The 16,678-nt window shown below is 43.6% G+C and overlaps 1 protein-coding gene across 1 annotated transcript in view; it reads left to right on the top strand.

The window, feature by feature from the left end:
• Positions 1–16,678, top strand: part of SLC51A (solute carrier family 51 subunit alpha) — a 59,751-nt gene that overhangs the window by 28,611 nt on the left and 14,462 nt on the right. The window contains exon 5 of the mRNA XM_040349616.1: positions 853–1,011. Coding sequence (XP_040205550.1) covers positions 853–1,011 — 159 coding nt within the window. The remainder of the gene's footprint in view (positions 1–852; positions 1,012–16,678) is intronic.

The raw sequence follows: 16,678 nt of genomic DNA, 5'->3' as shown, positions 1-16,678 counted from the left end.
GTTCTCCTACAGCTGCAGGAGAGGTGCGAGGGCCACATGAAATGCAGGACTGGGCACCTGCCCACACTGCCAAAAGCACCAAAACCTGGTTCAATGACAGTGGGATTACTGTGCTTGATTGGCCAGCAAACTCGCCTGATCTGATGAGAGACACAAGACCAGTTAATGCAGAAGAGCTGAAAGCCGCTATTGAAGCATCCTGGTCTTCCATAACACCTCAGCAGTGCCACAGGCTAATTGCTTCCATGCCACGCTGCACTGATGCAGTAATTGCTGCAAAAGGGGCCAAAACCAAGTACTGAGTACATATGCATGCTTATACTTTACAGAGGTCCGATATTGTGTTCTATGTACAATCCTTGTTTTATTGATTGCATGTAATATTCTAATTTTCTGAGGTTGTGGATTTGGGGTTTTCATGAGCTGTAAGCCATAATCATCACAATTATGAACTATCTTGCTTTGTATGTAATCTATCTCATATATTAATTTCACCTTTTAAGTTCCATTTGTGAAATAAATTAAGTTTTGCCCGATATTCAAATTTTTCGAGTTTCACCTGTAATTGAACACGCTGAAATTAGAAGCTGATTGGCTACCATGCACAGCTGCACCAGATTCAAAATATCTTAAAATAATTTTTTTAAGGAAAGCACCAAAATGTTTCACATTTCTAATAAGTCTATGAGATGATAGATCAGAGCACACGCCTGACTTGTAATGTAAATGATTAATATACTGTAACGTTTATATCTGTAGCACTGCAAGGAAACATAATAAACATCCTACTAGTGTAATTATTGATTGATTATTTTTAATGTGATAACTCCCTGATCTTTATTTTTTAATCAGATATTTTGCAGTCTGTTTCTACCTGATATTAATGGTTATAATTGAAGGCTATGGAGGAAAAGATGCGGTTGTGAAGAAATTTGAGAGTGTTGAGTTACACATCAATACAGGGCCATGCTGCTGCTGCTGTCTCTGCCTCCCCCGCATCAAACTCACCAAGTAAGGACACTTTGGGGTAGGCATGGGGTATGCTTGTGTGTTCCATTATATCCACTGGAATTAAATCTACACAGCAAATGCCATTCTGCTACACTATATAAACAATTCTTTAAAGGAAGCTGCCGCTGAAAGCAATATTGTTTTTTTTTTAGCTATTGCTGACCTTTTACACATACTAGTTGCCTTGCTTGCTGACCTTGGGTTTACTACACCCTGAGTCACTGACCCAGAACAAGAACACAAATTAAAACTTCACAATAATTTCCAACTACTACACTGCATACTTATTCAGAGTCTGTGCCTTAGGAAGTATTGATAAGTATTAGTGGATTTTTATTTGTATAAGTACGTTTTTGAGGTGGTAAATACATAGTTCAAGTAATATTAGACCATCAGAATTTTTAAGCTTAACATATCGTGCACAATTAAATAAACATTCCCCAATAAAATTCCTATTCCAGCACTTGCAGTTTACAACTTTCAATGCTGCTGGATCCTGCTCTGTCTGTGCTGCTTCCCTGAGCTTTCAATCTTCATATAGTAAAGCCAGGAGAGCGCAGTGGACAGTGCAGTCTCCAGCCAGTCTGTTACCTTGGAGAAGAAAGAAGGGAAGAGCAGGAGAGTGCCTTGCCTTGCTGTCTTCCACCCTGGAGATTTGCCCAGCAATGTCCTCCTGCTGTCCTCTCCTTGCTCCCGTGCCTCCTGAACAGGATCCTTTTTTGTGTCTTTAGGAGTGGACCCTACCGAACCCGAGCACAGGCCTGAGTTCACCATCCCCCCCCCCCCCCAGACTAGGGAGTTACTCTTAAAGGCCTCCCACAGCTAACACTTCATCTTCAGATTCCACCTGAACTTCCCTCTCCCCAGCTGGGGTGACTCTGAGTATTTGAGGGGGGCCTGCCCCCTGCCATCCCATCTGTTGGGGATTGGCCAAGGCCCTCAGAATACTCCAGACAGCTTCACCTTACTTTCCATCCCATTCTTCTAGAAGTCTCCAGTGAGCTGCCAGCCAAGCCTGCACAAATGTTCCTATCCTAACAAAAACCTGACTCTAGCACTCCAGCAACGCTAGGGGCAACGCTGTATCCTGGCCTAGGCCAACAAGGCCCAGGCCTAGGCAGCACTTTGCAGGGGGGCAGCACGGAAAGTGTCCCCACTGGCTTGTGCTACACTGTTGGTGTAACTCAAGCTTTCTAATTTTGACTGTCCTATCATCCTGGATCACAAACCTTCCTCACTGTGCTATATGTTTTCTGCTGTACCATTGGCATGGTTATATCTTCTTAGTCCTCTCCATAAAATTATCAGACATTTGTGCTTGAAGTAGAACTATAGGCAACACTTTTGTTTTCATTTTGAATAGAGTAAGGGGGGGTTATAGCCCCTGTCAGATACTTTTTTTACAATCCATGTCCCATTGCAGAGATTTCCCTTCACTTTCTGCCCCATAGCTAAACAGGAAGTGATAGGAAATCTATGCAAATTAAGGGAATCCATTCCCCCCACCCAGGCATTGAGAACTAGTGTCCCCACTCGAAAATGTCAGGGTGGGCCTTAAACAGAAAGGGGTGTGGCCTTGGCAGGAAGGGGGTGGGTCATATTTAAATTAGGGGGTGCACGAGTTTAGTCAGGCCTAGGGCAGCACAAAACCTAAATACACCACTGGCTGTGGGTGCCACACAACTAAAGTCCCTGAATGCAAGAATGACTCAATAGCATGCTGTAAGATAAAGGAGCCACCCTGAGATAGGAAACCTGGGGCAGCGGTCATGGTATCAGCTTAAAGAGGTTGTAAATCCTCATGTTTTTTCCCCTTAATGCATCTTATTCATTAAGGTGAAAAAACTTCTGTTACAGACCAGGCTCCCAGCCCCTCCGTTTTACTCACGTGAGCCTGTTCGTTCCCACGCAAGAGGCGCGCAAACCCTCTCTGGCCGTGGTCTCAGCTCTTGATTGGATAGATTGATAGTAGCACAGCTATTGGCTCCCACTGCTGTCAATCAAATCCAATGACGTGGGTGCTGGGGGGCAGGGCCGAGTCCGGCATTCTGTGTCTATGGACGCAAATGCTGTACTCGGTAGTAACCCTGGTAACCCCCAGGAAGAGCGCTTTTTCTAGGGGGTTTTCTGATGCGAGGAGAAGCCGCGAGCGCCGTTGGGGGACCCCAAAAGACAACGATCGGGGCCACTCTGTGCAAAACGAACTGCACAGCGAAGGTAAGTATGATATGTTTGTTACAACAACAAAACAAAAAAAAAACGAGGGTTTACAACCCCTTTAAACTGGAATATAGACAAGGATTAAAAGTTTAAGAAACTGCATACTCGATAAGTATTTAAATTGGCTGTTGAAAGTGCTTAAAAAACTGAGAGCATAAAATCACTTTAATAAAAGTTTCTATTTATTTAAGCGCTCCCAGTAGATTAAAAAGTACTGTGCAGCATATAAAAAAGGTGTTCATTTAAAATGTCATAACTGCAGGGTGTGAGCACCCTCTGCCAAGCTTACCAGAAAAACTCCTAATGCCTCCTATACCCTCCCAGTCCTGCATAGATGCCAGGATGCGCCATACATTTGCTAACGTGCAGAGCATACCTTGCGTTTTTCTCAGTAAATGCAAAGTATTATCTGATTGGATGAAGAGAAGAGGTCTTGTCACAATCTCCTCCTCATCCAAATGACGCATTACAGGCCATTCTTTGAATGATGGCTGTGCTGTGCCGTGTGAGTGACTGCTATGCCACCTAGTCAGAATGTACATCATGATTTTGTAGTGTTAATAAAGAACTACTTTCTGGTTTTAGTGTAAGGTCCCTTTGTGTCTCATCTATATACAAACATTTCTGGGACTGCTTTATTGTGACGGACATCACTGTCATCACAAAGGCACTTCATTTCAGCTTGTTCCTTCTACCCTTTTTATAAAAAGTATATAGCTGAGGTTGTGCCATAATTGCATCAATATACTTTATTGATTCCCTTTGTAAGTGTACTATTACGCTTACTCATCACAGGCATAAGCTAATAAAACCAGAGTGTGCCCACATCATTTTCCATTTCCTTCCTGCTCTCAAGCAATTATTCAAGGGCATAAAGCAGCAACGCAAAACCAGCCTTTTAGTTTAAAGGAACCCCATGCAGAGAGAAGTATGTTTGGCTATCCTTGTTGACCTGAGTTTCTGAAAATGCTAGCTTCCTGGCAGTCCTGCTAATGCACTGGCTCTTCTGGTGTCTTGCAGTCCTGATAGGAGCCCTAATTTGGCACATTTCCTCTAGTTCTGAGAAATGTATGGTATGTCCTACCCTCTGATTGGCAAAGGAGGCTATCAATATGAGGCAGGTTTGTCACCAGCTTATGGTGTCTTTTAATTAATAACCTTGGTGGCAAGTCCCAATTTTACCAGCTAGTTAGAAACTATGATAATATGAATGGGACCTACACCACATTCCTGCTACTAGAGAGAATTAACTAAATAGCATTCCACAGGGTACATGTGGCTCCAAACTCTTCTGGGGAAGGTGAGCAACACTGCTGTGGGTTGTTGCCAGGGCAGGACATAGGGTGGTGGGTGCCTCTGGGCTTGAGTCACTTTCAGGGCCCTACCTTCTATACATTACTTTAAATAGAACAATATGATACATACACAAGCTACAGTTGTATTCAAAATTATTCAACCCCCACTGAAATTGATTGTTTTGGCCAGTTTGACATTGATTTTGATCATTCAGTCATCCGGCTTACAATTAAATCAAAGAGGCACATGTAGGTCAGACAAATATAACATAACATTTATAATGAAATAACCACAAATGTCTTTTCTGTGCTCACATCATTATCAGTTTTATTCAACCCCCAATTGACTTTCAATCTTAGTACTTAGTACAACATCCTTTTACAGTTATAACAGCTTTTAAACTTGAAGCATAGCTTGACACAAGTGTCTTCCAGCGATCTACGGGTATCTTCGCCCATTCGTCATGGGCAAAAGCCTCCAGTTCAGTCACATTCTTAGGCTTGCGCACTGCAACTGCTTTCTTTAAGTCCCACCAGAGGATCTCAATCGGATTTAAGTCTGGTGACTGCGATGGCCACTCCAAAATGTTCCAGCCTTTAATCTGCAACCATGCTCTAGTGGACTTGGAGGTATGCTTGGGATCATTGTCCTGTTGAAAGGTCCAACGTCTCCCAAGCCTCAGGTTTGTGACGGACTGCATCACATTGTCATCCAATATCTCCTGGTACTGAAGAGAATGCATGGTACCTTGCACACGCTGAAGCTTCCCTGTACCTGCAGAAGCAAAACAGCCCCAAAGCATGATTGAACCCCCGCCATGCTTCACAGTGGGCACGGTGTTCTTTTCATCATAGGCCTTGTTCTTCCTCCTCCAAACATAGCGTTGATCCATGGGCCCAAACAGTTTCATCAGTCCACAGAACACAATCCCAAAACTTCTGTGGTTTGTCCACATGACTTTTGGCATACTGCAGTCGACTCTTCTTATTCTTTGGAGACAGCAAGGGGGTGCGCCTGGGAGTTCTGGCATGGAGGCCTTCATTACGCAGTGTGCGCCGTATTGTCTGAGCAGAAACTTCAGTACCCACATCTGACAAATCTTTTCTCAGTTCCTCAGCAGTCACATGGGGACTTTTCTCCACTCTACGCTTCAGGTAGCGCACAGCAGTCGAAGTCAGCATCTTCTTTCTGCCACGACCAGGTAGCGTTTCAACAGTGCCCTTTGGCTTGAATTTGCGAATGATGCTTCCTATGGTGTCTCTTGGTATGTTTAACATCTTTGCAATCTTCTTATAGCCATTGCCCTTCCTGTGAAGAGTAATCACCTCTTCTCTTGTCTTCCTGGACCATTCTCTTGACCTCACCATGTTTGTAACCACACCAGTAAATGTCTAGAAGGAGCTGAGTATCACAGTCATTTTAAAGCTACCTAATTAATGCTTATTAGGCTTTATTGCTGCTCCCTGACATCCACAGGTGTTTTCAATACCTGATTGAAAACACTTCAATGAACCTCTGTTCTTCAGAGTGGTAGTCTTTAAGGGATTGAATAATTGTGTAAATGAAGAATTCACAAAAGAAACATTTACTGCTGTATTACAAAACCAATTGATGTCATTTTAGTTGCATATGGTTCTTTAAGGCCTTGTACTCACGACCAAACATGTCTGCTGAAACTGGTCCGCGGACCAGTTTCAGCGGACATGTCGGCCAGACCGTCGGCCAGACCGGCCAGACCGTCGGCCAGCAAACAATCGTCGGCCAGACCGTTTTCCAACGAACAACTGTTTCCTGGTCTTGCTTTAAAACAGTCTGCTGGAATCGTGTCCGTCAGACATGTTCGGTCGTCTGTACACAAAAGCAGCGTACAAAAACCCCGCGCATGCTCAGTCCAAATGAGGAGACGGGAGCGCTCGTTCAGGTAAAACTCGCGTTTGTTTGGGATATGGCACATTCGTCATTAGAAACCTTTTATTCTAGCAAGAGAACAATGTCTTAAAAAGGCGCACTAAACCACATTTTAAAGCCTCGTTTTATTAATTCTTCTCTTGCTAGAATAACCCCGTTCTCTTGCTGATGCAATTTCAATAGAGTTGTCCCATACTGAAATGTCACATTTCTTGCTTGTGATGTAATCCTTTAATAATGTTTTCTATGCCAGACGTGTGTTTTGGTTGGTGGTCCTCCATAATTTAGAGTAGTCATTTTTGTAAAGGAATGTGCATTTTTTTAATTTTTTTTTTTGTTTCTAGTTATGTCACCATTTAACCTATTTTTTTTTTACATGTTTTTTTAAATTTTATTTATTTTTTTTTTTTTTTGGTGTTTCATTAGAGAATATTAAACCATGTTGGCACACCAAATGTCCCCCCCCCCCAAGGAGTGTGTCCTTTGTAAATTACCCATTGTATATTTATTAAAGGTTTGCTGCCTAATAATCCCCACAGTATATCAAACAATAGACATGTTTTCAAATGAAAGCAAAAAGCCTTTTATTCAGGCAAATGTCATCACAAAAAATAAAAAGAACGGCAGCACTAGAATAGATAGCAAACTATATGCAAACTTGCATTTCCAACATGGTGAAGGATAAACTTCCAAGCCTCAGGAGCCAAACACAAAAAAATGAAGCAGCAGCACACAAACAAAGGAACCCAAACTGTGGTAGTACAAACAAGATGTCCTTTATGTGGAACGAAAATGGAAGGCAGAAAATCAACGTTTCCTCCTCTTTCCAGCCTTCCCTCCAGGCAGCCTTCCAGCGGATCGAACACGGGGTCTTGCAGGTGGGGTTGATGTGGCAGCAGGAGGATGGTGTTCCGCAAGCCGGGCCGGGTCACATAGCCCAGTGTCTGGGGTCAGCAGGCCCCTCTGCATCCACCAAAGGACCTGGTTCATCAGGGCCTTTGCCAGTCTTCTCTGGTCCTCCTCCCCTTCATTTAAATCATGGGCCAATGAGGCACTGAAGGCCTCTGTGGGGTTGAGGGGGGCCCTCATGATGGCGCTTGCCTCCTGGATCATGCGGAGGCTTGCCTCCTCCACAGGCCTCAACTGCCTCCTTCGGCCTGATGGCCTCACCTGGGGGGGAGAAGACTGGCTGGTGGTGGTTCTCCTGGCCGGGTGGACCTGCTGCAGGCCACTGGGCCCAGCCTCCTCCTGGCTGCCACTGACCCCGGCCTCCTCCTGGCTGCCACTGACCCCGGCCTCCTCCTGGCTGCCACTGACCCCGGCCTCCTCCTGGCTGACAGACACCTGAGGATCTGCCACCTCCTGGCTGATCTCTTCTTCCTGTGTGGAAAAAAAAGGAATTTTTTTACAATTTTGCAAAATAAAACCACACTCATTTTCATGTTTTTCGTTTAGTATTTTCTGTTCATTATTACTTGAATACACTCTACTTCTGACCCCTGCAGTTGTCATCCCTGACACCTATTTGTCTGTACACCTTTTTGTTTGCTTTTTCCCAGCTTTTTTTTTTTTTTACAATATCTAATCATTAATCCACCAAGAATTATTTACGCCATAAATATAGAGGAAACTACTATACCTCCTCATCGAAGGGTGGCAGATCTGCATCTCTGTCAGCCAGGCCCTCTTCCTCCGACTCTGCAGGGCTGTGGTCATCTGGGGAAGGTCCGCTGGAAGGTAGCATGGAGGAAAGGTTGGAAGAAAGACTGGACATCGTTTTCCTGCCTTCCATTTCGTCCCGCAAAAAAGCCATCTGTTTATAATACCACAGTTTGGGTTCCTTTGCTTGTCTTGCTGCTGCTCCCGATTTTTGGCTTTTATTAGCTTTGTATGCTCTCCTGTATGTGCTTCTGAGGTTGGCAAGTTTATCCTTCACCATGTTGGCAGTGCATCCTGGCACCCAAGTTTGCATATAATTTGCTAGCTCTTCTAGTGCTGCCGCTCGTACCTCTTTATTGCAATATAAAGAGTGCTTTGAATTCCACAGGATGGGCGTGTCCTGGTATTTTTGAAGTAAGGCCTCTATAGATTCCTTGCTTTGTAGGAGGTCCATTGTAATTTTTGCAAAATTATATTTCTTTTTGAGTCTAGATTACAAAAACATAAACCACAGAAAAATAAATATTCCAAAGGATCAGCGTTGACCTTGATCTAATATGTGTCTTCCAATTTATTACCTATATCTAATTCCAAACACAGTCTCTCTTGTTTAAACAATGATTGGCAGCTCGGCCGCATTGCTTGTACCAAACATTGATTTGCTAGATGCAGAGCCATTGTTCACATTGCAGTAAATATTTTAAATATATAAAATTAACCAATGCTTACAAATGACAGTTTTCATCTAGGCACTCTTTCATGTGTAAATCTCATGCCCCTGACAATGGATGACATAAAAGACACTTCCTAATGACCTCTGTACAACCAACACTTGAACAATACTTTGCCTGATCTGAATACACCATTCAAAAACTTGTCAATGAGGTACAGCATTGTTCACATCTCTATTTTGTGAGGTGTCCAAAAGCATTTGGATACCAAAATAACATTGTGGTACCCCATAGACAGAATAGCTTAAAAAGGGTGCAACCAACAGCCCAAACCCCCATCCCATGTGTCTACATTTTCAAGGCCTCTGCTGATCACATTTTTAATTTCCTTACCTTCCTGTCTCTCGCTCCTCGTTTCTCACGCTCGCCTAATTACCGCGTAAGATGCGTAATCACGGCGTAAACCTTTTAAACACTCCGCGTATTTATGAAACCCCGCCCTCGTCACCTTTGCGAGGCCCCTAATCAATGAGTTTAGGAAATATGGCGTTAACTGTGTATGTTCTGGATGCGCTCGAAGATTCTCCGCGTAACGGACGTAAACACGTTGTTTGCATTCTCTACACTCCGCGTATGTATTAAACGCCGCCCTCTTCTCCGCCCATGGCGTAAGAATTCATCTTTTCCACGCCCATAATCTCTGTGGGAAAGGAAAGATGGCGATGTCACACGAGCGGGCACGATGCTCTCATGCCACAAGTGAAGGGACAGAGGCAGGGACGTCCCGATCAAGGAAAAGAAGATATAAAGCCACTAATATGCGGTTCCAGGAAATGGTGGAGTTAGTTTACATCATGCGAAAGAAGGACTATGATGGTGAATTAGGGCCATACAAGACCCCTAACCGCCGAAAGGCACATATTATGGACAAGGTGGCGAGGAGAATGCAGAGGATGTTTGGGATCACCAGGTCCAAGGAACAGCTGAGGAAACGATGGTCAGACTTAAAATTGAGGGAGCCACATCAGATGAAGAAAATACTTAAAATTCTGCGTAAAAGTAAGTAAATATATATTGGGGTTGGGGGGGGGGGGGTGATTGTCTGCAATAATGTTTTGCCATGTATATTTCACCATCTGCCTCCTTGGCCTGCTTGTAATTTTAAAGACATGTTGTCATTTATTTTTTAGGACATAAATAACTACATATTTACAAACAGTGTTCTTAGTAAACAACGTAACATCACATAGTTTATCAGAAAGGCTCGGTTATTCCAGGAACAACACACCTGGACATGGCTCACTGGCCAAAAACTTTGTTTGTAAACATTGTGTAAAAGCTAGTTCTAGAAAAAAAAAGTATGAGAATGGGAAAGGCAAACAGGATTCATTCTAAAAACAGTGGTAATAAAGCAGATGTTTTCACATCTGCAATGCAGAGCACCTGTGTCTCCCCAAATCAAAAAAGGGTTTTGGTAGGGTCTCCCAGAAATACAGTTTAGGGGGGACATCCATGTGTGTCACTTTGCTAAAAAGGGGCAGGATCAGAGCTTGCCATATAGAAGTAATTGCAAAATGTAGGTTTGGTGAAAGATAAAAGTAACTAAATGAAAGCATCTTCTAAGCAATGTGTGCGATTTATGCTCTCCAATATCTGTGTGCTGATGAGTCTACATTTTTTTTGGTTTATTTCAGGGGAAAGAAGTCGCCAGCATTTGGAGGAGGCAGAGAGGGCCAGACAAGGCCAAAATCTGCCATCTCAACATGTGGAGGAGGAGGAGGATGTGGAAGGAGAAGAGGATGTGGAAGGAGAAGAGGATGTGGAAGGAGAGGAGGATGTGGAAGGAGAAGAGGATGTGGAAGGAGAGGAGGATGTGGAAGGAGAGGAGGATGTGGAAGGAGAGGAGGAAGGAAGAAAGGAGGAAGGAAGAGAGGAGGAAGAAGTAATTTTGGACTTAGAAGTCATAGCAGATGAAGGGCAAGTGGCGGAAGAACAATTTGGCGAATTGAAAGAAGGTGGATTGATGGATGAAGGAGGAGTCGAAGATGATGGGGAGGTGGTGGAAGAAGGAGGAGTGATTGAAGATGATGGGGAGGTGGTGGAAGAAGGAGGAGTGATAGAAGATGTCGAAGAGGTGGAAAAGAGAAGCCCATCAGGTCAGTGTCACCCTAGCTTGATTCAAAAAAACATATGTAGATAGGCCTCATCGAAAAATAATGTTGTAAATGCCATTTTTTTTTTTTTTTTTAGGGGAGGAGGATGGTGTGCCAATATTTTCACGTGCAAGTGCTGCTATAATTATTCAGCAGGTAATGGAGTGCAGCACTGAAATGCACAATATGCGTGAAAGGATGTTTCTCATGGAACAGAATGTAACAAATGTCCTTTTGGAATGCAGCACGGAAATGGACAATATGCGGCAAAGAATGATGGTCATCGAATCTAATTTTAAGAACATTATTGACATGATGGGCCGTGTCAAAGACTGAAACACCCCCCGCCCATCCCCCGCCCCCACAAACATTTTTACAGTTTGAATAATGAATACGCCAAAATTTGAAGATACACACACAGTGTGCCAACATGTGCTATCTGCCATCACAGAATATCTAATGTCTGTGCTTTGTGGGTCCAACCCCCTCCTCCATCCTCAAGTAGTTGAGAGGAAGGGTTTGCTCCCACAAAACACAGACATTGATCACCCATGATGTCAGATAGCACATGTGGCCATTTGTCTGTTGAACCAATGACATTTGGCGAGTTTGCACTGAATGTGTGTATCTTCCAATTTTGGCGTGTTCCAGTGTGAAAGCACACCATGACTGACTGCTGTTGTGAGTTTTTATATTTTTGAAATTGGATTTTGTTACTTTTTGACCATGTTGAACATTTTGGGATACTATAAAGTTTAGACCATAAAGAATAAACAACGCCAAAAAATTTAAAAAATATATATATAGAATTATAAATCTCTCTAATCACTGAATTTAGTGAAGTAGAGATTTGACTCCAAATTCTCACCTAAAAATTTACTTTTAGAAAAACACACCAAAAACAAAAAAAATGGTTAAAAAATTATTGTTTTTTGTGCATACAAAATATGCCCAAAAAAATAATTAAGGCGGTAAACACCCCACCAAAAATAATCTATATATATATATATATATATGTAAACAATAAATCTAACTATATTTGAGAAAAAAAAAAGTGAACTGGTTAATAAATGTATAATCTGCATAATATTTTTGGTTGAATTACCTGAAAAAAAAAAAAAAGTTAAAAAAAAATTTGTAGACTCCTAAGTACAAAAGCAGGGAGTAATGAAAAAAATATAAAATTATTTTTGGGGTCATGAACAAGCAAAAATTAAAAAACTTGACCTCAACATTTACAAATGGAGTTGCTTCTTATTTCTAGACTCAATACCCTGTTTGTAGATGAGTGAATACTGTGCAAAATGTGGTTAGTTACTAAAAGTGGAGAAATCAATTATGCATTACAATTGAAGAAGTTAGTTAGAGAACCAGGAAGACAGAAAAAGAGAAAAAGCATTAATGACAAACAACTGTATAAAGTCCAATGGTCTAATTATTTATTATTTTTTAGAATATTCCTTTCTTTGGGGGCCGAATTAGAAAGAAATATGATCTGGCATAGCAATGGCCCCCCGACCCATGAAGTACTCAACATATTTGTCGCGTACCTCACGAGCTGATTGGGGGGCCAAGCCAGCGCGACCAGTGTCCAGCCCGGGAAGGGGATCTGAGGGTAGTCTTGCCTCAGAACCGATGTCGGGTAGGTACGTCTGGGAGTGCCTGCGTAAAAAGTTGTGCAAAATGCAGCAGGCAAATACAACGGTGTCCAATTTATATTCCGCCAGATGTATCGATGTCCTGAACAGGCGGAACCGGTTGGTGAGTATCCCAAAGGCATTCTCGACTACCCTCCGAGCCCTGGCCAACCGAAAATTAAACACACTCCTCTCTGAGGTGAGGGTCCTCTGGGGAAAAGGCCGCATGAGGTGAGGACCAAGCCCGAAAGCCTCGTCCGCTAGGAACACAAACGGAAGTCCTTCCACATTATCTTCATCTGGTGGCAATGCCAGACCACCAGCTTGGAGACGATCATAGAAATCAGTCCGTGCGAACACTCCCCCATCAGACATCCGGCCGTTCTTCCCCACGTCCACATATAGAAACTCATACTGTGCCGACACCACCGCCATCAACACAATACTATGATAACCCTTGTAATTATAATAGTAGGACCCCGAGCGGGGTGGGGGCACTATGCGGACGTGTTTCCCATCTATTGCTCCACCGCAGTTTGGAAAATCACACCGCTGGGCAAATTGGGAAGCCACAGACTGCCATTCCTGTGGTGTGGAGGGTAGCTGTGGGGACAAACAAAATTATTAGAGATTTAGTACTTTGTAACAAATACATCCTACAAGCATCCTTGTGACAGTTCACAGTATTAAAATTGCATTAGAAAAATGTGCATGGAGAATTTGGGAAATGAAATATATAGGGCCACTTCATTAAGAGACTCCACAGCCCTCTGATGGGGACAATAAAAGTTTGAAGGGGGGGGGGGGGGACACAAAAACCAAAAACTCCTGTTTGAAAAAATGGCAAGGTGGGTTTGTCCCTAGGATAGCATGCTGGACAGGTTAATATTGGGTAAGGGACAAATATGCAGGTAGGCCAAGAATAAAACATGTAAAGCTGATATCAACATGCATAGGGAGAAAAGGTAACGTTAGTTAAACACACAGCATATCTGGGAAAATAAAAATAAAGTTAGTTGGCCACATTATTACAGCCAGGAAACTTACCTTAATATACTCCTCATGCATAACTTTGATGATGGCAGCACACGTGTCCGGTATGATGACCCCAAGCGCCTGCGGAGAGATGCCTGTCGAGAACTTGAGGTCCTGCAGGCTCCTCCCAGTCGCCAGGTACCGCAACGTGGCAATAAGCCTCTGCTCGGCCGTGATGGCTTGGCGCATCACAGTGTCCTGCCTCGTGATATAGGGGGACAGAAGATCCAGCAGACGGTTGAATACGGGGTCCGTCATGCGGAGAAAATTCCTAAAGTCATTAGGATTATTCTCCTGGAGTTCCCTAAGCAGAGGCATATGTGAGAACTGGTCACGCTGGCGCAACCAATTCTTGGTCCAGAAACGCCTCCGCCCCCTGTTTCTGGCCAAAGTACTGGACAAATGAACATATCCAGCAGCCATCCCATAAACAGCACCAACTCGCGAAAATTGACGCTGCTGCTCCATCATGGCTTCAAACCGGCCGGCTGGTCAGTCAAGAACACACTGAAACAGAAAGCACTCGCAAATCCAGCACTACCTGCGACAAACGCGTGACAAACAGATACGAGCGCACAGGATGCAACTGCTAAAGCAGAAACAACCTGCTTGCCTATAGCCGAATGACAACTACGTTACCGCAAGCACACGCACTGAACCCGTGAATACACGCTGTCAAAGCCTGGAGACCGAGAAGCGCGAATCAGCTCTAACCAAACCTTCACTAACACGAGCAAACCCGTAACTAGCAAAAGAGGAACAGAGGGCGGCGCCATTAACTTTGGTCTTCCCCTTTATAGTGACGTCGTACGTAGTTTACGTGCACGCGTTCCGGTACGACGGGAATTTGGTCCGCTGGTGTGTACACGCCAGCGGAACAAAACACAAATCAGCCTTGTACGCCGGAAACTGTCGGGCAGACAGTTTCCAGCGCACAGATCCGGTCGTGAGTACAAGGCCTAAGAAGTCCTTGTAGAAATTCATTCTGAATACAATTACAAATGTACACTAAATTCCCTAAAACCCTTTACAGCATTGGGGGGTTGAATAATTTTGAACACAACTGTATGTATTCCCCCACTTCAAAGGGGTATGCCTAGGGAAGCATAACAGCATAAAATTAATGTGTGTATGGGGATAAATAACCCAATATCACCACAAAGAGTCTGGCAAGGAAAGAGCTTCAGCTGTACCTGTCAGATGGAGAGAGATCATATAATTTCGCCGTACGAGCCATCACGTCTGTCCATCAGTAGTTGCCGCAGCTATAAATAGTGTCATTCGGATGTCCGCATATGCGCAGAAGAATGACCGGGCGTAATGACGTCATCGCGACCGCGTCGCATAATGATGGCACGTAGTCATCAATAGTAAACATAGCGTTGTCCCGAAGGACATGATGTATACTGAGCATGGGCACAAAAAAGCACTGACACAAGTCAGAGTGCAATGTATTCAAAGGGCAAATCCAGCAATTGGAGCCAAAGAAACATGCCACATCCAGCAAAGGGACAGACACCGGGCATAATATTGCAAAAATAGCTTCACAAGGGTAATAATAAAAGAAAGACAGTTTGTCTACTTGGACGGAGAACAAAAATAATCAATGTCCCTAGAACAGGTAAAAATGCTAGACCAATCAACACACTTTAAATGAAAAATTTAATGACTGGCAAGCCCAATGGCAAGTCAAGCCCAATGGTAAGTCCGGCCCAGGTTGTTGCAAAAATGTCCTCACAGAAGGAAGATATTCTGCAGAGATGGTACGTACCATTGCAGGAGATGTGACGTGCAAACAGAAGTCACTAAGAGGGGCATGGGAAGCAAGTGTGTATGTCCATACAGGGACATCAGTATTTTACTGTGGGGCTCAGTGTTTTGTCGTTACACTTCTGCAATGACTCACAAAAATCGACTTGGAGCAAGGATACATTAGATATTCAGATATACATTAGAAATTCTGATTTGTTCTATATGTGTTTTGGGTAAGTAACGCTAAAGTATTTACACCAAAGACTAACTAGCAGCTTTAAAAGATTAGCAATGGCAGCTTCCATATTCTCTATAGGCAAGTTTCCTGGAAGGCATATAAAATGTGATGTCACTCTGTGATTGGTTACCATAAACGCTCACTCACACCAGTGCATTTAGGCAACACATGCTAAAAGTCTTGCGCTAATATGCGTTGCTGCAGTTCATGGCAATGCACTCACTCTATGGGGGTTATTTACGAAAGGCAGATCCACTTTGCACTACAAGTGCAAACTACGGGCCAGATTCACAAAGAGATACGACGGTGTATCTACAGATACACCATCGTATCTCTGACGTAAACTGGTCCTATCTATGCGCCTGATTCATAGAATCAGATACGCATAGATAGGGCTAAGATCTGACAGGTGTAACTGTGTTACACTGTCGGATCTTTTTTTCAATTTAAAAATGGCGCCGGGGGCGTTCCCGCTGATTTACGATAAATAATATGTAAATCAGCGAGATACGCAAATTCACGAACATACGCGGACCCGACGCAGTCTTCTTACGACGTTTCCGTAGCGGCGTACCCGTCGTATACTTACCCCTGCTTTCATCAGGCGCAGCCAATGTTAAGTATAGCTGACGTTCCCACGTCGAATTTAAATTTTTAAACGTCGTTTGCGTAAGTCGTTCTAGAATACGGATGGACGTCGTTTACGTAAGCGTCGAAACCACTGACGTCCTAGCGACGGCAGTGGGAGCAATGCACGCCGGGAAATTCCCCGGACGGCGCATGCGCATTTAAATCGGCGCAGGAACGCGCCTGATTTAAATAGTACACTCCCCTAGCCGCGGAATTTGAATTCCGCCGGAGGATTTAGGATCCGCCGTCGCAAGTTTGGAGGTAAGTGGTTTGTGAATTAGCCACTTGCCTCCTAAACTTGCGGGAGCGGATCTTAATTCACGTAGATCGAGCAGATCTATAGATCCGCTGCGCTACGTGAATCTGGCCCAACAAGTGCAAAGTGCACTTGAAATTGCACTGAAAGTGCAGTCGTTGTAAATCTAAGGGGTAGATATGAAATGGGGGAAGCTCTGTTAATTTTTATCA

Source organism: Rana temporaria, chromosome 4, assembly GCF_905171775.1.
Source record: "Rana temporaria chromosome 4, aRanTem1.1, whole genome shotgun sequence".
NCBI lineage: Eukaryota > Metazoa > Chordata > Amphibia > Anura > Ranidae > Rana > Rana temporaria.
Note: the sequence above shows the minus strand (reverse complement) of the source record. Positions and strands in the feature narration are given on the sequence as shown.